Here is a 22,000-nt window from a genome sequence, read left to right as displayed (position 1 = left end):
AAATTTGCATATGACACCAGTTTTGCGCCTGCAGCTGCAAACACTGCCCATGCAAATCACACAGGCATGAGCATGACCCCGGAGATGGGGAGGGCAATTCTCTTACTGAATTCTTGCTCAGCCGATGGGTCCTCTCCCTCAGCACCACCTCTGGACTCTGGGCCTGCTCTGCTCCCTGAAAGAGAGGCACATTAAAGTCCATTTCACAATCATGTCACAAAGCATGTCAGAACTCACACACAGCTGCAGTAACCGCTGTATATGCCTAGAGAGCTGTTTTGTTTCACCCAGTCCTAGAGGGACTACCTTATTACACCTTTTCCCGACCAGGAAAAGCAGGTCAGTAAGAAGCATGCACCACCATCTGTCTTCACAGCAGCTTAAAGGCTCTGTTTAACTTGCTCCTTAGCAGTTTCATTACAACCCGCAGTTGTGTCGGGTCAGCTGTGTGAATTTTGCTTTCACAACGCTGACAGAGGAGCCACAGCACACGGAAAGCGCAACCACGGGGATGGTGCTTCAGTAAATGGAGAACTGTGTATCAGCAGTTGTTGTACTGCCCTTCTGTATCTGCTCAAAGATACAGAGTCAAAGCTTACAGAGTGTCTGTATTCCCCAGAGAAATCAGTTCCTCAAGGAATCGTGTTTTGGCCCTCATGCCTCCCCACTCCAAAAAGGGTGCTAGTAGGTTGAGAAGCTCCTGGAGGAGAACTCCGCTCCATGCATTTCTTACAGCCAGCAAGGTGAGTTCAGCAATTCCAATCCTGGATTTAGCTCTAAACTCCTCTCCCAGGTAACAAGCAAAGCGACAAGAGAAAATGGTCTCAAGTTGCACCAGGGGAGGTTTAGATTGGGTATTAGGGAAAATTTCTTCATCAAAAGGGTGGTCAAGCATTGGAACAGGCTGCCCAGGGAAGTGGTGGAATCACCATCTCTGGAAGTGTTCAAAAAACATGTAGATGTTGTGTTTAGAGACACAGTTTAGTAATGGGTTTGGCAGTGCTTAATGGTTGGATTTGATGATCTTAGAGGTCTTTTCCAACCTTAATGATTCTATGATCCTAATCTGAGATCTCAAAAGGACACTAAAAACATGCATCTCCCAAGGAAGGTGGGTTGAGGGGAAGCCATCTCACCTATGGCCTGCAGTACTAGCTCACAGTTCTGAGGGACACACACCATTAACAAAGCCAAAGCAACAGGAAGGAAAGGCTGTGTGCACTAAGACACCTCTCCACCGAGCCTCACAAGCACAGAGAACCTGGCACATCCACATGTAACATCTTTAATGTGGACAGGCAAAAAGGGTCTGAATGAAGCAAAACTCCCACACAGTCCACCAAGAGGGATGCCATGGGGAAGCCAGAAGAAAAACTTACTTGTGAGGGCAGATGAAACTTTTAACTGACCAAGCACATAGGACCAGACATACTCACCATCCCTTGGGAGCTTGCAATAGGAGCAGGAAGATCTGTAGCCCACAGTGCACACCTTACACTGCAATGGAAGATGGACAGCATGAGGAAGTCATGTTTTGGGGGCAGTGGGTACAACCTACTCCAGAATGCTAGGCTTTGCAGTGCTTTCAGAAAGTAACCTGAAAAGCCATGGAAAAATTACAGCAAGATCCTGAGAGATAGGATGGATAATGGCAGCAGGAGCCTTGGCAGGAATGGCAGGAAAATGCTCATATGACTCACAACTGGGATTGCCTTGGGAACAGGGTTTTCACACAGCTTCTCAGCAGATTTATTCACTAGTCCTTGACATGGGACCCTTCCTCCTCTCAAGTGACGCTGGACCAAAAGCTCCCTGCTAGGCACCATGTTGATTCAAAGGATCAAAAGTTACCTTGGCATTCTCTAACATCAACTTGCACCTCAAGCAGCGAAAAAGTCCTTATCTGAGCTAAACTGTCAATACTGATGTAATTTGGAGAGTCAATGGAGAGATGTCTGCTAACCAAGATGCAGAGCTGTACATGCTTGGATGGTTATCCCACCCAGAGCCATCATGGAGAAAGCAAGTGCCCCATCTTCACAGCCATCTCTCCGAACATAGCATTCTAACTTCTTCCTTAAGCTTTTGTAAATGCATTGCTTCTCTTTCATACCAATTTTTTCCTGTAACTGAAGCCTTGTAAATGCTCTGGGGCACAAGGAAGCTCCTCCAGGCCATGGTTATGCACAGCAGCAGTGGGGACATACACTGCAGCCACCTGTCAGTGCACTGAAAGCTGTTTGAAACCACTGCCTGAAACTCCTGTCTCTACTTCATCTCTGGAGCACTGCAAGCTGAGATGAGGTGGTGAGCAACAGCTCTGCTGGCAGCTGAGTGGATCCAGTTAGCCTGCATGAGGCTCTCTGTAGCCCAGGGTGATCCACGATCAAGGTGGAAGTCTAATTAGAACCAATCCCTTCCTGCCCTGCTGCAACCTCTTGGTCTGTAGTCAGTGGAAATGCAGGCAGCATCCCTGCTCTTTCTCTAGAAATCACTCCCAGCCTGCTGCAGCCCAAAGTTCCTGTTCTGGGAGAACCTTGGAGAGGGCATAGGAACAAGCAACTGTGCCTTCCCAGAAATGGGCCAGTTCCAGCCTGTACTAACTGCTGCCTGGACTTGGATCCACTTCCATGCTTCCCTCCCCGCTTCACTTACTACACTCAGAGCTGTATCACAGGTTCCTGCATGAGGCAGAAGGGTGGTTACACACATGAACCAAAGTGAAAGCCAGTTCCATTCCGGCTGCTGGAATCTGTCTCATTGTGGTTTTAAAAAGGAGAAAGGATCCACATGCTATTTTCCTCACATGTTAAAAGGGAACCATTGCATAGGGATGAAGCTGTTCTGTGCATAAAACCTTGGCTACCTGTACCAGAGCAATGTGCACTCAGAGATGGGACCAAAAACAAGGAAGGGAAAAGCACAGTTTAGAAGAGGCAAGAGCTTCAGGACAGGCATTCGTTACCCTGAGAGATCTTCAGCCACCCAGCAAGTATCTAACACTCCTCTGAGCTGCCACTGCCATGAGTGCCAGCAGGGGAAGTACAACACAGCTCTGAGCACATACTTACACGTTTGCAGCGCCAAAACTCTGGGCACGGAGTGTATTCAAGGGTCACTTCTTTGCCACCGATGGAAAGAGTTCCCTGTTGAGACAAGGGGGTAAATGACGAATGTGCTCGGCACACACAGATCACTCAGAGGCAAAGGAAGGGGTTAAAGCTCTGGTTCCTAAAGGCTTTGCAAGTAAAACAGGGTGAAAGGGGGAGGAATTCTCCTGGTTCAGTCAGCTGGAGCTTTGCCATGGAAGTGGGAGGGAAAACAGCCTGTGCCCTGCTCTAGCACAGGGCTACAAAGCTGTGTCAGCTCCAGAGGAACCAGGCAGGAGAGGCCACCTCCCAGGAAGAGCAGAGACAAGTAAATAGAGTGGGAAACTGCTTTAACCTGCTTTTGTCCACGTGCTGGCAAGGGGCAGCTGGGCAGCCTCCCTCACACCAGCCACCACAAGGCTGGCCTCAAGGCAGCTACTCGAGGAGGAACATGAGATAAAATGCTAGTGAGGTGAGAGAATTTTCATACTTGGGTTAGTCTTCATGTCCCTCATGAAACCATGGCTTTCCTCCAGAGAAATATGCCAGCACGTGACAAGGTCTCTGGTCCTGCAGCCAGTTCTTCATGGGGGTGGCCTCGAGCACCTGAGCAGCACCAGAGGGACTCTACTGCCCACAAAGACACATTGCTTCCAGATCCACACATGATGCTTTGGAGAGGTGCCAGGAGCCCAACAAACCCACGAGCTTTGCTGAAATGCAGATGATGATCTAAGGGTGAAATGAAGGTGCATGTCCCCCAGCTGCTGCCTGGAGCAGCCCACCAAAGCAGTGAGCAGCAAGGATTCCTGGTGGCTCTCATCTGCTGTGGACAACAGACCACACCTGGGCATGCAGGATGCAGGCTGAGTAGCAGATGCAGAGAGCCATCCATGAGACATCTCTTGTCACTGGAGGCATCAGACATCTCCTGTCACTGGAAGCACTGCCAGACCACGCAGCCTGTATTGCCCAATACCACAATGAGACTTAGTGTTGGCAATGAGATCCAGACCCAGGTCTCCCAAGTCCCAGGAGAGCAGCTGCTGGATGGTACAGGTGGATGTCAGGGAGCTGTAAATGGCCCCCAGGTATTTTGGGGACCTCTGGTGAGTCAGAAGGTTCCCAGGTACTCTGACCCAGTAGCCTCATCACACAAGAGCCCCCAGTGCAAATCATGAAGTTGAGAAAAGTTCCCAGAGTCATTATTCAGAAGTCATGATACACCCATGCATGAATTGCTCTGCAGAACGTGAGGGAGATGCTAGGGAATATGTAAAGTGGGAGTGAAAAGTTCATGGGAGGGAATCACTGAGTGGCAGTACAACAATCCTTTAACTCCCACAAAAGCGCGCAGCAGAAAAAATTGGAGACCAAAGACGCTGCCCTGTGAGGAGGGGTTCTACACCCTCCCCTCTGCACATCCTGCCTTTTATGGACCAAACCCATCCTTTCCTACCAGGCCTATATGGCTTGAACACTTTGGGGGGTTCCTCCTTGCCACCCAGCTGCCCAAGCACTGCTTTCCAGCACAGATTTGCCTTTGCCTGACAGAAGATGAACTGTTCCTGTACCTTGCTGAGGGCTGGTGTGTGCACCCAGAGCACAGTGCTGCATCCTTGGAGAATCCACAGCGTGGAGCATTGCCCACTTCACATGCCCACGAGATGGTTTGCACCTTCTCTAAGGCACATGAAGAAACACAAGTGAGAAAGAGAATTGAAAACCAAGGCTGTCCCACCAGGACTGTTGGTCCCTCTGAGGTGGACATGCTCCCTGTCCCAGGCAGGGCACCCATCACATCCCATCACACACTCAAGAGACGGGCAGTGCCAAGAGCAGGCTGGAATCCTGCGTGTGCCTCAGGACCCGCCGAGCAGAGGCAGGGAGAGAAGGCACGGTGCACATCCTCACAAGCAGAGTTGCAGCTTGAGCCCAGGGAAGTCCTTGGGAACAGCAGCTCCTCAGCAGGCAGCTGCAGCCCTGCCTAGAGCCTGGGAAACAAGGAAACTCAGAGAACACCTCCTCTGGCGGGGCAATCTGTCCCACAGTTTCATCCTTCTACCAGCCACTGAGGACAAACCTTGCCAGAAAGCCTCAAGATTATTTTTGGGTTTATGGAAAATGGTACTTAAGTGCATGTGGTGCTGGTCCCTTCTGCAAATTCCGTTCTTGGAGGCTGCAGAAAGTGTCACTTGCATAATTACTCCCTAATTTCCCAAACACCCTGCTGATTGCCTGCTCACTTTTTCAGCATGCTCTCTCTCACTGATTTCTTCTTGATAAAGTAATTTTCAAGGTTGCAATCATGATTTAACACTCCAAAGTGAGTCCTTCATTTAGGACATACATTGTCAGGATTCAGTGGCTTTAAACTCCCCATTTCCCCATTTTGTTACTAGATTCCATCCCAAATATTTTCAGAACCTTTATTTCCTCTAGTCCCTGTCACTGCTTACTCTTCTTCATCTAGATCTTCCTTTACTCTGCAAAATGTTTTGGATAATACTCTTAAATTTCAGTTCACCACTTTCAACTGAGCAGATCTTGGTGAAATCACAAAGATTTTCTGAAAATTTCAGGGAACAATGCTGGAGGGGGAAAATAAAGGTAAGCCCAAGGTATGCCACCTGGACTGTCTGGTATTGAGACTAGAACAATCTCTTCCATAATCAGTCATTTTATCCTGGACCTCTCTGCCCGTTAATCCTCCTGGATTTTTAACATTCTGTACTTCGGAGCAGCTTGATTTTTTTCTTTCTAAATCAGAATGCTACAAAAATGTCTCTCTGGTCCTCCCAGTCAGGAACCTCCCCCTCAAAACTAGCAGTAAACACAGAGTTGACTCACCAGCAAAGGGTTTAAAAGGCAGCACAGCTCTGCAGTACTAGCACAGAGAGCTCTCAGCCATGGAAATGCCCAGATTTCCAAGGGCACGAGCAGATTCTACTGTTTTCTGAATTGCCAAATTCATCAAAACAGAGCATCAGGGCTTCACTGCTGGGAGCAATGATTTGTGCTACTGTCTGATACCTTTCAAACACAGCTATACATGTTCTTTTGCTTAGAGGTCTGTTGGCGATGCAATACTGGATTCCAGTCTAAGTGATACAATTCAGTCCCAGCCATTTCAGCTACTAAAGAATCAGCCCTATGGCAAAGTACATAAATATTACTGTCAGCAGGCTGATCCACGGAGCAATCCCACCATGAGGTGGTTCTAGAGAGCAGTGCCACAAAACCACAAAGCCCGTTTGCAGAAAGCACACACAGTGCGCAGCCACGTCTCAAAGCTCTCCACTGAGCAGGGACAAACCCCACAGGAACAGGTTACTTTTAGAGAGGGAAAGAAAGGGGAAAATCCCTTAGCCATGACATCCAAAGGTGATGAAATCCATCCAAAAGCACTTTGGAGACTGTGTCAGCGGGGCACAGGGCTTTGCCACCAAAACTCCAGTTTTAACTGGAGCAGTTTCCAAGCTTTTTGTCCCCAAAAGAAGCATTAAAGAATACCAGAATAGGATCTAAAGGCTAAAGGTAAGTCTAACTGTAAGAAAAAAGCCAGACCACACTCCTAGCACACATCATGCCCACTCATAAGGTTAGTTTTAGCTCACCTGTAGTTCAACCTGTTTGCAGTCATACTGCTGTGCACAGAGCCCAGCTGACTCACTGCTGAGCACTGCAGGTACATGAGCACAAAGCACTTTGATCCTGCTTCCTAAGGAAGCACAGGAGTTACTGCCAGGGCCAGGAGACAGCCTGCTGCAGGTCAGGCACTGCACAAGCTTCAGCTGCTTGTCTGTCAATTAGCATTTACAGTTGGCACGCTGGGATTTTTCATGCTTGTTGACAGCCTCCTAATGATGATAACTGGGGGCTGAGGAGGGGGAGAACTTGCCAAAAAAGTATCTCTTTGCTCTCAAGACTGAGATGACAGAATACAAATCATCAGTGTCAAAGCTTTTGCTAACTGTTTCTCTGAAAAAAATTAGAGCATCCAAGAGTGACCTAGAAAACTGGAAACATGGAGGGAGAGCTTTCGGAGCACAGCCAGTCCCTCAAATAAAACCAGGCTTCTGCTTTAATTGAATCCATCCAAACATTAAAACCTTCAGTAAAATCTCACTTTGGAGCCTCTGAACAATGAGCTGACAGCTCTCCAAATATTCCACCTCACGGGTCATGCTCCAGCAGCTACCACAGGGACTGCGACACCGCACGGAGATGTGGATGTAGCAACCAACACCGCTGTGGAGGAATGTACTCCAGCTCTTCCAGTGGAATGGGAACAGCATGCCATCATCCCTGGTCACAAGGAAAGCCAGGGGTACCTGACTCAGTGGAACAGCTACTGTCAGTCTCAGCTTTACCGATGACACACCTGGGGCGCCGCGGGTCATTTCTGGAACAGAACCAAGGCTCAGCTACAGAGCACCCAAATCCGCAAGGATTAGCAAACTGAACTTTTCTTCTTGGCTACAACCACAGAGCAGAAACCAAGGCAGTGCAGGAGGTGCCTGCACCACAAGTGAATCGTTCTCAGACCTCCTCCAGCAGCTGGCTCATGCACAAAACCAAACACCACTTCAGCTAATTATTTCCTTGTATTGTTCATGGTCTGATTAAATGGAAAATATCTGTGCCGTGAACTGAAGGGTTTGGGTCTCCTTCTCACTGAATAATAATGAAGTTAGAAGACTGACATTGTTACCATGTTAAAAATTAACTGGAAATATCCTTTGCGAACACAAAAAACTGCATACAAAGCTCATGACACAAGAATGCTTACAGGCAGCACAGCAAAGCAGCCACATTAAAATACCAGAACTAACCTCGTTTACATGATGTTAATTCAGCCCTCTTACGCATATTTACTATAATTAGGATGGTTACTCAAAAATCAGTATACATCCATCATTTAAAAATTATTTAAACTGATTAACAACTAGTGTTTATTGCCTTGGGGATGCTCAGACAGTACCCCAGGAGGCAGTCTGGGAATGCAGAGGGAGCCCACGGTCCCAGCAGTACTTCCCAGAACAAAAAGCTCTCACCATCCTCAGGGTATATTCCAGTCCTGGCCTCCAAATGCCCCGGATGGCACAGCACAGGGAGACAAGCAGCTGACAGCACAAGTCGGGTTATCTAACTGGAACTGCAAATCAGAATGTTTTCAGGTTCTGCTCCTATTTGAGTATGGATTATAAATGCAAATTCAACAACCCCCAACTGCCACACAATGTAAGTTATGTAATGGCATCCTATTCCACTGGCATGGCTCTCAGCTCCCTGCAGGGGCTGGGTGGAAGCTGGCAGAGAGAGCACAGGGCTCTCTCCCTTGAGGTATTTATCTTCAAATCAGGCAGCCAGGTGGAGTCAAACACCAAAGGTCCCAGAGGTCTCCCTAATTCTTTCCCCTGATGCTTGTGGAATTGAGGAGGCAGCACCTTCCTGGGATGGAGCAAAGTGCCAACACCTGGGAGAAAAAGACTCCAGCTGGGTGTATTTCAAAACAAGATCATCTCAGCCACAGACACTGGCTTCTCATCCTGTTTTTTCCATATGCAGAAGTTTTTATCTCCAAACTCATCCGCAGCTGCTGTACAACTCTACAGAGCAACAGGCAGCACATCTGCTTACCTCTGACAAAGAGCAGATGAGAAAAGCTGTGAATCCAAAAACCACAATCCATCTGTAATTAAACATTTAGAAAACGGAGCATGACACGGAGAGCTGAAGAAACAAGAGCAATCCAGCCTGCTGCAGGGTACTGCAGCAATCTGGCATTTCCTACAGGAACACTAACCACAGGCGAGTTCCTCGTGTACAGGGATTTTCCCCAAGGCTCTCAGCCCCCTTCTCCAGCTCCCTAAGCATTTGCAGGTCGGGGATTTCTTTTTATTGGCCTGATCTTAGCAGTGTCCAGTACTTTACTGCTGAGTGGCTGACAGCAAGGCAGAAGATTCAAGATATACAGGGGGAAAGGATGGTCGGATGAGTGATGGGTCTCTGAGGAATTGTTACGTTACCAAATGGATCCAAACAACCTTGCCCTGTGTTATTATTACAGATTTCTATCAGGATTAACACTGAGATGACAACTGACAACATAAACGTTGTGTTAGTGGTCACCCGGAAAGCGGGATGTTTGGCTCCCAGGCATCGGCGACGTCACGGAGCTGAAAGCACGTGGCATCACCTTGAAGCATGTAGCAGCAAGGCATTTATTTCAACAGAGATCCAATGCTATCCAGCAAGTCATGCTCAGGGCTCGTGGTCTTCAAGGTCAGCAGAGGCCTGAGATTGGGAGCCCAAAGATGTCACCATCCATCCTGAGCTGACAGAACAAGGCTTCGGGCACACCACTGATGGACACGTGAAACAAAACTGGCACTAACACAGAACTCAGGCATTAGGAGGATAACTTAGAGAGTCCTAAAGATTTGGTAGCTAAATGTAACAGATTAAGATGCTATATAAGGATTATTTTATCCCAGATAGCTCTCAGCACCTCTTTTTCAAACTCTTTTTATTCAAAACCCATTACCCACTTGCACTGGGACAATCCACCGTGACACACCAGTTTCCATTTCTACTTGCTCCCTCCTCAGGCCTCCCTTCCTGCCTGGTTATCCAGGCCATTTGTCCTTTAGCAGAAGGTGCCAGTCTGCATCCTTTAAGTACCTTATTTCCACAGACACCCCAGCTAGCCTGCTGAGACACCTCCAGTTTTCTTCCTACGGTTTCTAAATTCCCTGGATACCAGCCATACTCCTTTTAAGCAAGTCCCAGTATCTTCGTACAGCTCATCTCCCCCCACTGACATCCTTTTCGCAAATATACACAGAAATTGCTTTTCAGACTATGCCAGCTCTCTACATTTTAATGCCTGAATTTTGAACTCCAATTCACTTCCAAGTTAGGACTCTCAAAGTGCTTATCTTTTAAACACAGCATTTGCTTCGCTTGCCAGCACTCTCAGTCCTGCTCTGAGAACACCAAAACAGTGGGTACAGGCAAGCTCCCAGTCACTGCTCCAGGAAGGATAACAGTGATGTGCCGCAGCTTGGGAAAACATGCAATGTGCCCAGGACTTCACATGCTCTGGGGCCAGCTTTGGAAGGTAGGTGATATGAATGGCTTCTGCATTTCACCCTTTAAGGAGATTTCAACACATCTGAAAGTTTTCTTTGATCCAGTGAAGCCAAGTGGACTTTCACCTGCCACTCAGGGCCCTAACCCTGCCCAGCTAATGCCGACCTCAAGCTCCCCTCAGCCCTCTAAGAAGGCACCTTTGTGGATCAGCTTACAGGATCACTGGAAAAAAAGTGGAAATTTTAAAATGAGAGCCTTTCCTTTACAGTATGAAGTTGTCAGAAGAGGATTTTTAGAGTTCAGACACTGAGGATGGGGGGACATTGGGAGATAACAGCTCAAAGGGGGCAAGTTCTGTGCTCTGGTGCTCCCACTCCACAGCTAAAGAGAAGCATGGATGGTTAAGGCCTTATAATGGGGTAAGTGAAGGAGATCATGCCTATGATGTTCTTTAACAGTTGGACTAATGATCTTAAAGGTGTTTTCCAACCTAAATGACTCTATATAAAATACTCATTCCCAAAAAAATATGGATCAGGTTGAATCCTCAATTTGAAAAGTATACTTAAACTATCAAAACTTAAGAATATTTAAATATTTAGCATATTGAGCATCATTATTCATAGATGGCTCTAGGGAAGGGTCCACATGGCTCTGCCTCATCAATATTCCTTTTCTGATTTATCATGGGCTACTGCATGGACACTGTGTTTGAACAGCTGCTCCAAAGACTTCATTTGCTCCCAATACAGAGGCTTCCCTTCTCTCTCCAAAATGCTGCTCTACTGACCTGGACATATTTCTCAATATTTTGTTACATAGCCACCTTCTTCCTGAAAGGTCATCTCATCCCATCACACTGTTAAACAATATAAAGCTTAATTCCATTACCACAATGCACTAATCCAGCCCAGGACCTTCCTGTGCACCTCCCTCAGGGATACCTTACAATTAGCAATGGCCATAAGGAAGCTGGGAAACAATGAGGAAAGACCCAGCTCCTTAATCATAGATTTGAAGCACAAATATCAAAACACTAAAGACCAATTTCAATGTAAAATCATGCTGGAAAAAAGCCAGACTGGAAGGTTCTGCCTTAAAGGGGTAAATTTATTCCTAGACAATTCAACCTATTAAGCATTTAAAGACCCCACCCCAAACAAACACATGTCCTTTTACCTGTGGGATTACACACCAATTCCAACACAGCTTGACCTCCATGGTGAACAGAATGTAGAATGTTCTGTGCAGCAGCAAACATTTGCAAAGAACACACCAACTGTAAACAGGGGAGAGAGCAGGCCAGAGGCTCCTCCAGACAAGCCTCCAAACTCACTTCTTAGGCACTCAGAGCTAAGGAAGATCCAAAAACCCTGAGGAGAAGGAGCAGCTCTGAATAAAAGAGGGTTTTGTCCTTGGAGACATAATTTCTCAACATGCCTAAATTCCGAGTACATGGCAAAAGTGGGTGCCTGACACTGATTCCCACAGGGTAAAAGAAAGAGCCCTGCCATTTGCCAGGGAAAGGCACCAGCAGTGCAATACTTACCTGTGACATCTCAGTGACGATTCCCAGCACATCACCGTGACCTTGAGGTGGCCTGTCCAAAAGCTAAATCCAGATCCTTAAAACTCACACCTGGACAGAACCACAAGGCAGCTGGCACTTCTTCAGAGTGGCACCTGTACCGATTTCTACATCTGAGCAGGCGCTGCCTCCTGAGAGAGCTCTTCTTAGGAGCTGATTTGGAAAACAGCTGCTTTAACCTGTTGGGTCAGGATTTGCCCAAGAAACCTGGCACAGCATGAGAACAGTCATCTGAGCCTTTGGAAGGAGTTTCTCCTGCCAGCCCAGCTGGGTGCAACATAACACTAGTGGGTGTCACAGCTCCCCATAGGGCCCAGCAGCTCCTCCTTTACAGGCAGTGGGGTTAAAGAGGTTCATCCACACAACTTCACTGCACATCCAAAGGTACAGCCACATCCCTCCTTCCTAGCCAGTTGCCAGAACTGCTGAAGAAAGGAATTCAGTGCCTTCTCAGGGTGCAAGAGGCAGAAGAAGTGACTCTCCTCTGTAAATATCCAGGCTCCGAGGCTCTGGTGGCTGACCTCAGCTCTTTGGGAGAGTATAGCCAGAGAGGTGAGTGTGCAGGACAGCAGCTCCTATGATAACCCTGACACCGAGGAAGGAGAACATGATTCCCTGCTGTGTCAGAAGTGCCTCAGCTTGGCTGAATTCCTAAGGGATTGGGAAGGGGAAACCACATGCACAGACACCTCTTCGAACTAGTCAGATAAGCCCCACAGTAGTGGGTGGCTCAGGTATTGTCACTTGAACCACTTGTGGGACTTTAATACCTGGGATTTAATACCTAGTGGCTCAGGAGAGAGACTGGCCCATGCAGACAGGCACAGGTAGTGCCTGAAGCTCCCTGTGTGCCACTCACCTCTTGGCAGTGAGCTCTGGAGCATCGGAGAGGTGATGCTTTCAGCTGCTCCTCTTAGAATCAGATGGATTTGCCTGTCACTAAGAGATGCCAATGAAACATTTTGGAATTCACTTCTTAAATTTAGTGATGGGCCCAGTACACACTGGAAGGAAGAAAGAGAGACGAGCTAGTGCAATGGGCAGAGAAGGTGGCAGTGGCAGAGAACACACACCAATCCCACACGGAGCAGGCGCAGAAGAACACCTTGTCAGGGGAAAAAAAACCCAAACCACCTCAGCTCTCTTCTCCAGTGATATCACAGTTTGGGAAGAATCAATCAGGCTTTCAAAAACCTAAGGCTATAAACAGTGAAATACCTTAGTCATCATATCATTAATGTACAGCTTTGCACTGTGAGAAAGCTTCTTAGTGAGACTTCTCAACCTGGTATTATGTGTACGAAAATACATCTTGGGATTCTGAGAACTTAAAATTACTTTCTCTGTTAACTCTACTCCTGAGATCCTTGATGGAAAAGTACACCAAATGTTTGCTTGGGCTTTAAATGCCACCCTGGCTCAAATCTGGTTCATGAAGCCCATCTGGATATTGCTAATTTCCTGGTTAGACGTGGACTGTACATCACAAAAAACTAATATTTCCCCTGTTGTCTATGAAAGCAGGGGAGAATTACTCTCATCCATTTGTTCTAAAGACAGTTGCAATGTTTTAAATACTTAAATATCATGTTTACAGCTTTATAGCTTTGACCCTCATTAAAAACGTAATTCTTTACATGACAGACTTGAATTTAGACCCATCCTTTGGAAGCTATTTGTTCATTCTGGGGAAGACATAACTAACTGAACTTATAGGTGGCCTGAAGCAATGGAGATGAAGGAGGACACTTGGATGCAACATCTGGTAGTTGTCAACACATACACACGGTGCAACAGCACCGCAAAACAAACCTTAAGGCAGAACCCTCCTTTACATCAGACAGCTTCTGTCACTGCAGAAACCAGGAAGATCTTTCCACCTCCCTCCTGTGTCTCCTTGTACAAAACAGCTTCAGGATTTTCCCATGTGACCCTCTTCTGGGAGCAATCATAGCCAGGATTCAGCTGGTCCAACAGTGGTACTGAGGACCTTTCAGTGGCTGTCCCATTCACACATGTTGGGTTATCAGGTTCCCAGATATGATGGAAGAAGAAATTCTCCCCTGGACAAGAGAGGATCAGGGAAGATTGTGCCTTCCCTCAGAAATACAGAGGGCTGTTGTCTGGCAGCACTCTTGATGTTCTTCCATCTCACATGTTTTCTTGTCCTGCACAGATGCAGAATGACAGCAAAGCTCCCAATCTCTGATCCTGTAGCATACAGGGTTTCTTGTGATCTCCATAGGAATTAAAGCTTTAATAAGAGTCTTGAAGGTGCCCTGTGGCTTGCAGGGGAACAGGGTGGATAATAACTCTGTGTCCTCCTGTGTTAAATACCTGTTTCCTTGTTGCCTGTGATTGATGGATAATGACACAATAGTCCACATAGGCGTGCCACCCCCATTTTCCACTGTAATAATTTCATTTCTAGACAAGAGCATTAACAGCCCAGTTACAGTCAAATGGAATCAGAAATTCACAAATAAAAATTGCTGCCTGCCAGAGCTTTGATCTTGCGTCTTCAAACTTGAAACATCTGAATTTAATCTTTTATATGTGTGAGCCTCATAACTCGAGCAGAAAATAGCAAAATTCAAGGTACTTTTTTTGAATGTACCCCAATTCCAGGTAGCCAAACTTCCAAGATTTACATTGAAAAGATCCAGTACAAGCTCAACTGGGAAGAAAACAGACTAAAATCGACATCTGAATGGAATTCCAGCTCTCTCTCACGATCATAATCATAGTTATACAAAAAACATGCTTAATTTCTGCAGAAAAGCAGGCAGACCATCTCTTTGAAGAGAAGGAAACAGTGCTTCTGCCTTCCTTAACCCCAGGGAGTGTGCAGTTTGTCATTTTTTTTCCACCTCAACTCAGTCTTTTACCTTCCTGTTCCCGCAATCCAACACCAACAGCGCACCAAGAAACGGAAAAGCAGTTGCTGCTAAGATAGCACAAAAGCATGAACGAACAGTTCTGAGACTGAAGCTCACAACAACGACTCATCAAGTGAAAACTGCAACATTTTGGTGTGCTCCCACTTATCAAAACAGTCCAGATGGAGTCCTAGCATTATAATCTGGCTCATATGCTTGTAAAATATATCTGGTGTTCCCCTCGACGTTGCTAGAATTGGGCTAAGAAGGACTCTTTGGACTCAGCCCAACAACTTGTGTTGTCTCGTTCACGATGACGGGTCTTGTGCAAACCATTATGGCAAAACCGTGAGAGAAAATGGTCTTGCTCTGGAAATGGAAGTTATGGTGCACTCACTGAGATGCCTTGATTCATGTAAACTGAACCCATACAGACATTTCCCCTCTCACTGCCTGTTCATCTCCCTTAAGACACTTCAGTCATATCATCAGCACCATCCACTTCTAAGAGTACAGAGGGAATTTCTGAGAGTGCAGCTCCAGTTCTATTAGTCACCAGCTTACTTAAAGGATGACTTCAAAAGCATCAAAGCAAATTAGTGGCATGAGTCCTACTACTTTCATACGGGAGCTTGATCAAGGGATTTTACATCCTAATCCAAAATCCCCTTCTGACCACGTACACAACCTATCAGTTGCAGCAGCACACGATCCATCCTGCCGCTGATTTTGCCACACTCCTTTGAAGCACTTTGAGGCTACAACGATACGCACTTTCCAAACAGTTACACAAGGATATATTTAGAGTCTCTACAGATCTTCACAGAAAATCAACTAATCATGAATGCAAGCACAATGAAAAACCAACAAGGAAATGCAGCCAGCAGTAAACCACCACTCTCCGTTTAAAGGTGAAATTGCACCTCTGCGTAGCATCTATGACTAAGATTTCCTGGTTGTCGCACAACTATTCCATTAACACGTTAGGAGGGGAGGACCTGACAGCTACACGACAGGGTGGCATTTGTATCCTGCCCGTGCATCCAAGGACTACTTCCAATCCTTCCTAGCTCAAGGCAAAATCTCACCTACAAACGAGTCCAAAGGATGAGTGTGCCAGATGCCACATCACTCAGGAAAACGCTTCGCATGCTGGCAATGACCAAATCAAAGCCATTTCTTAGGAATGCTCTGCCAATGGGTGCTCTACAACACAACTTTAGCCCTATGGAACGGGCAGAGAGCAGACTTACCCATCGTACACATCGCACTTTGGATTCACAAGCAGAAGTTTTCGAGTCCCTCCTATTTTTACAACAGCCATGCTGGGCATGACCAAAGGTCCCACAGTGGTTTCTCACTGAGAGCCATCAGTGGAGTGAGCATCCAACCTCTGGCTGCCCAACAGCAGTGAGTGATGCTCTGCAAGTACAGATTTATCACATCATACCATCAATCAACCAGAGAGGACTGGACACTTATCTTGTCAACCACTCATAGATCAAGTTATTCAAACAAATGTCAGGAAATCACAATTATTCCCTCGAGCTTCTGGCATTGTAAAAAGAACATCCATTCCAACAGAGAACTTGACTAACAAGGCATTTACAATCTACAGGGAAAGAATGGGTATTTCAGAGTGAACTCATCACACAGATTTCTTAGTGTCAACGGGCAAAAACTCCCAGCAAACCCATCACCAAAAGAGAAATGTGCAGAGGCCAGAACAGTTTCATTTTAGAGAAGGGCAGGGAGGGATGCTTTATGTGGAACAACCTATTTATACAGCAGCCCAAGCCAACCTCAGCACACAGAATAGATAATTCTGTAATATACAGCAATATTTGAGTCCTGAGATAACCCTGTTGGGCCACACGTCCCCAGCAACAACTAGAGAGACCAAGGAAGTCCTGCTGAAGCATCTGCTGCATGCTCCAGGCAGCTCACCCAGAAGCTGTTCAATGGGACAATCCCACTGCAGAGCAGCAGTTCAGCAGCAGCAAACACGTACTATCCCCATCACAGGGGTAAGGTGAGGCTGAAGGAAAAAGGAGGACAGGATTTTGGAGCATGAGCAGGAAGGTAGAGGGACATGGCAAGCTGGGAATCACACAAGCAGAGCACAAAGATGCAGTTTCACAACTCTCCCAGTGAAAAGTGAACTTATTTTAAAACATTTTGCGTAGCATACTTTGCTTCCTGAGGCAAGGCAGGACAGAGCTGCCAAGAAGGAGGTTGTAGTTTTTTTATCTGGGTAGGGCTAGAAAAAACTCATTGATGGGCAGCTACCACTGGCTGAAGGAAGAGTGTGTGAAGTCTCTGGCAGAAGATCTCTTACAACCTTCTGTGCCAGAGGAAGGGGGACTAAGAGGATTCACACAGCTTGAACAGCTGAGATGACAGAAGATGTTGAGAAGACAGAAGAGAAGGTCCAGAGAAACATTTTCGGTACCAGAACTTTCTGGCAGTTACATTTCACACCAAAAGCCACCCTTCTCTGCACAAAGAAGGTCCCTGCAGCACACAGATAAAAATCACTTTATCACAACATCCCTACAGGATACACACATGTACACCCACACACCCAGCCCTGTCACAGGTCACCACAGGCAGATCCAACTGCTTATTCACAGGCAAGTGTCTGCCCAGCACTAGGAGCTTCCCACTGCAGACTTCCACACAGATCTGAGAGGCTTACAACTCCAATTAAATGCCAGTTCGATGGGGTGATTAGTGAGACACAAGAGGGAACGAACAGATGATTGACTCAACACATCAAGCCTCAGTGATGTAAGACCAGGCTGAGCTCGTGACCAGGTCACACACTGAATCAGACACAAAAAAAAACCCAAATCAGCTCTGCTGCCTGGAAATGCACTCACCCACTAGCCTATGGAGGGAACTTTCCATAGGTCAGGTGGCTCATAAAAATTCCTCCACAATGTGCATGTTTCCCAAACCATTAGGATGTTTATAGAAGAAACACTGTGTAGGTGTAAGTATACAAGCCTTTTCCCTCTCTATACACATGCTCCAAAAGGAATTCTAGAAAACCACACAGTCAAAAGCAGGACAAGCTTAATAGGGGAAAAAATATGCAAAGATACAACCTGAGCAAAATCCACACGCCTAATATGCAACAAGAAAAGCAGAAGATCAGCTGGTGATCCAAGGAGGACAGATCAAAAGCAAGCACCCTCAGCCTAACACACAAATGGATTTCAGTTTATTTGTGGACACCCTCAACTGCCACTACCACCACCCTCGACTGCAGGTTAAAGCTAAAGAGATGGATTGACATTGTCAAGTGGATAAATTATGGATACCAGACAGCCCGTGAAAATACATTTGAGGCGGGTGTCATCTTCCATTACAAGGGGCATTTGGCAGATTCTAGAAAAAAATGCCTGACTCTATAACTCGGCACGTCCTATCAAAAGGAAAACAATTATTTTTGATGTCTGGACACAGATTTTCTCTTACAAATTGCAACACACTTCTTGCACCACAGGCTTCAAGAAATACTCCTTGGCTACAGGTCACAGGAGAAGTTCCATTCTCAGGATAACCACATGCTCCTTCTGTATTTAACTGGGAAGCCACACAGAGTTGTGACTTGTTACTGCAAATGTTTTCAGGACAGAAAGTCCTAAGCTTTGCCTGCTTGTCACAGCATCTTGTGGATTTTAACACCAACAGCTACAGCAAAAAGCCTGTGAAGTCTGATCTGCACCAGAAGCTCTGTTCACACGGAATGCAGAAAGGCACTGCAGTGAATGGATACAAGGGCTCAGAGCAGGAGAAACACACACTTGATGCTTCCAGTTGCTCAGGGGTGAGACACGCTCAAGTGAGCACCCACAAAATCCAGTAAGAATCCCTCTTACCCTCCCCAGTAAGAAACAAGCAGGGAATGAAGGTATCACTGTGCCTGGCAAGCTGAACCACGACAGCGCTGCAGGGGAAACTGCTCTGACACATTCTAGCCTCAGTGCAGGAAGTGGAATGACCACTCTAACACGCACCTGGAGACCTCCGCAATAATTTATGATGTATGTGTTTTTAAAAGTTCATGCTATAGCTCTTCTCTCACCCTCTTACTCAAGAAACAGGAGGAAAGGATTACAAAGTTGTTACTTACTAGCAACAAAACCCAGGAAATATTCACGCGGCCAGTGTTGCTACCTTTGAGGCCTGAGAGGATTTGGAGACAATACTACAGAGTCAGCGAGACAAACCATTTGCTCCTAAGGTTAAAAAAAAAAAATCTTCCTGCTTGCATATGTGTAACAATCATCTCCATCTCAGAGAAAACAGTAAAATATCCAGGCAGCGGAGACAGGCTCCCTCCATTTCTCCTCCTCCGGCTGCCTTTATGACACGCGACAGTACACGAAGGGTACTTCACGTCCCACCTGATTTTCTCACACCCAGTAACAATCTTGTTGTGTCTATCTCTTCTACAAATGAAGGAGTGCAAAGAGATCCCAGCACATATGGAGAAGAAGAGCCACGGGATGTATTCCCGAAGTTGCTTCCAAGAAGCCAACCTGATGCCCCCAGACAGGAGCACTACACCTACTACACCAGGGTGTCAAAAGGGTGCCAAAGAAAACACAGTCAGACAAATGCCACATCACCAGGCTTTCAAAAACGAAAATAAAGGAGGGAAGGATTATTTAGGAGAAACCATGTGACTTAGCAGACAGAAACCCCGTCTTCCATTCAAAATACCTGTCTCTCCCCAAGAGAAAAGCAGCTCCTCACAGACAGAAGAGAGGTCTCACACAACTCAAACGACAGCCAGCATGTAACAAAAGGCCACCAGGAGCATCACCAACCATGAGGCTGCAACGAGAGTTGCACCCAGGTCCTGCACAACAACTCAACAGCCCATCTGCCCTGCTGGGGCAAACAGCCCCCAAAGCCAGCAGGAGAGCCAGAACTTGGTGCCCAGCACCTCCACAATGGGAATAACAGCGACCCAGCACCTTTCAGACACATTAGAGGGGACCCTGGAGCTGGAATAAATTGCCAATGCAACAATCAACAAAGCAAAGCAATTAATAAGGGGGATGTTGTCATTACTTTAGCTGCAGCAATTAATACAAGTGGAATGAAACTCTCCTCGAAAATTAGGGCAACATAGAAGATGGATGTTTCCTTATCACAATATATGTAACAGAAAGCCCCCTCAGATCTCACCGGTCACACACACATGAATGTGTCACATTACTGAATAGAGGGAGTTGGACCTGGTAAACCTGTAGTTCATAGATTTGGGAATGATCTTAAGCAGGTGCTGGGTAAAACAAAAGGATTTCATGGTAGGGGGATTACACAATATAGGGACGTAGCAAATTGTTCTTCAGGCAGGGACAGTTCAACAGGCATCAAACAGCATCCAAAAATGCTAGGTTTGCACAAGCTATTTATTCCCAGTCTGCAGATGCCTGAGAAAGAGGCAGGTTGACTAGAAAGGGACCAGGATGTCATTTGCTATTTATGCTTTCCCAAGTGATTGAGTTTGACAGGGGTAGCTGATAACCTTCTGAAAATAACTGAACTATCAAAGAATCTGTGTCTTAGCTAACACAGGTTTTGCAGCTTGCAAAAATGCAGACTGATTCTCAATCTAAGGAGACCATCTTAGAACTCTACCCTGGAAGTCATTAAAATGGGATATCTATTCTCTAAGGACAACTGTATTCATAACTCCCTTTCTGGATATCTCTATTTGGCTCTTAGTGAGAACTTAAAAGTCACCTATCTGCCCTTGCAGTATGTCAGATACAAATCTTGCTAGTTTGTTTTTTTTTTTAAATAATGAGAAGGGCTCTTTTTCATGTTCAATTACAAGCAAATTAGAGAAGTTAACCTATGTGGGGCAATCCAGAGGTTACGGCTCTCCTGACCAAATGCAAATAACTTGGGTCACCCCAAAACCCACCTTTCTAACTTCACTAATTACTAACTACTGTAGGTCTACTGAAACATCATGAAGACTGGCACATGCAGGCTTTGGAGATGATCCTCTCCAAACATTCCATCTTCCAGGTCTCCTCTGCACACACACAGACATGTATAGCAGGAAGAAGACTGGAAGACTTCATACCCTGTCAGTTTTTAACTGGTGGAGTGCATGGCTGGGACCACTAGCCCTGCCAATAGCAGGGTTCTGGCAGCACCTGCCTGAATGTTGGAAGGGAACCACAGGAAAACACTCCCCAGCCTGCCTGCTGAAATTGCTGCTGGGGAGGTCAGAGTAAGCAGCAGTGGAACGCCAGCCACAGCTTCTTCCCAGGCACGTATGTGCAGTGAGTTACTGGGCACCTCCAGGAACTCAGTTTAGTTTAAGGATTGGTGCCTAAAGGCTCTTTGCTATAGCAATGGACCAAACCAGCCCAAATCTATATATTCCAAATAGGAGAAGGGGCAGAGCAGGCATCAACAATAGGAAAAAGAGGTATTCTCAAATTCCCGGGTACTTGGGGATTGCTCTTGTGCAGGGAGATGTTATTTCATGTCAGCAGAATATGGAGAGGCATTTGGTTAAAAGGAATGTCATCTATAATTACAGATTCCCCAGTGACAACAAAATAAATTGGGAATTGTAGCAACACTGAAGGGGAAATAGAAGTTGTCACTGATGGTAAAAGTAATAATTAATTCCGGAGCCTTCTCTCTCTATGCTCCTCACCACCACCCCGGTGGGAATGTGCCAGGCTCTTTCCCAGCAACAGAATTATTTCTGTAAAACATTTTTGTAAGTTGCAATACCTCTGTAACTCAAAATAGAGGCAAATGTGAGTGCTTAGCAGGACCTTTGAAACCCCAGCTGTGAAGATTCATTAACTGTAAGTACATTTTTGCAGATGCACAGCTCTGAATCTGACTCATAACTCTCCTCCCATGACAGTGAGACCCGGGATTCAGGTAAAAAGGCTTAAGATAATTGATATGGTTTCTTAGTCAGGCAAATTAGGAGGAAGAAGGCAGCAGAGAGGAAACTTAAGGGATGTAGTGAAGGAAGGGGGATCTCAATCGTTTAGTTGGTTTGGTTGAGTGATCCACCACCTACAGTTCCAAGGCACGGGAAGGGTGGTGTGAGATGGGAAAATGTTCTGTCTAACAAATCTTATGCATCTTGCTCTTGTATGGCGGACAACAGCTCTAGCCCCAAATACCAGGTCAGAGTAAAGGCCCCCCATGGGTACTTACTCCCTGGGGATTTCAGCCATTTTTTCTTTTTAAGGAATCTTTCAGGTTTACCAGGCTCAACTGCATGTAGGATAGAACTCATGTCTGCAGCTCCAGTTTGCCAAAGGATGGGATAGATATGGGGG

The 22,000-nt window shown here is 46.3% G+C and overlaps 1 protein-coding gene across 3 annotated transcripts in view; it reads right to left on the bottom strand.

The window, feature by feature from the left end:
* Positions 1-22,000, bottom strand: part of RBM6 (RNA binding motif protein 6) — a 57,344-nt gene that overhangs the window by 12,759 nt on the left and 22,585 nt on the right. For all 3 annotated transcript variants that reach the window (XM_017820052.1, XM_017820053.1, XM_017820054.1), the window contains 3 exons: positions 3,072-3,146; positions 1,437-1,497; positions 107-175 (listed from right to left, as the gene is read on the bottom strand). In XM_017820052.1, the coding sequence (XP_017675541.1) occupies positions 107-175; positions 1,437-1,497; positions 3,072-3,146 (205 nt within the window). The remainder of the gene's footprint in view (positions 1-106; positions 176-1,436; positions 1,498-3,071; positions 3,147-22,000) is intronic.

The sequence above is a fragment of the Lepidothrix coronata genome, unplaced genomic scaffold (genome assembly GCF_001604755.1).
Source record: "Lepidothrix coronata isolate B3197 unplaced genomic scaffold, Lepidothrix_coronata-1.0 Scaffold78, whole genome shotgun sequence".
Taxonomy (NCBI): Eukaryota; Metazoa; Chordata; class Aves; order Passeriformes; family Pipridae; genus Lepidothrix; species Lepidothrix coronata.
Note: the sequence above shows the minus strand (reverse complement) of the source record. Positions and strands in the feature narration are given on the sequence as shown.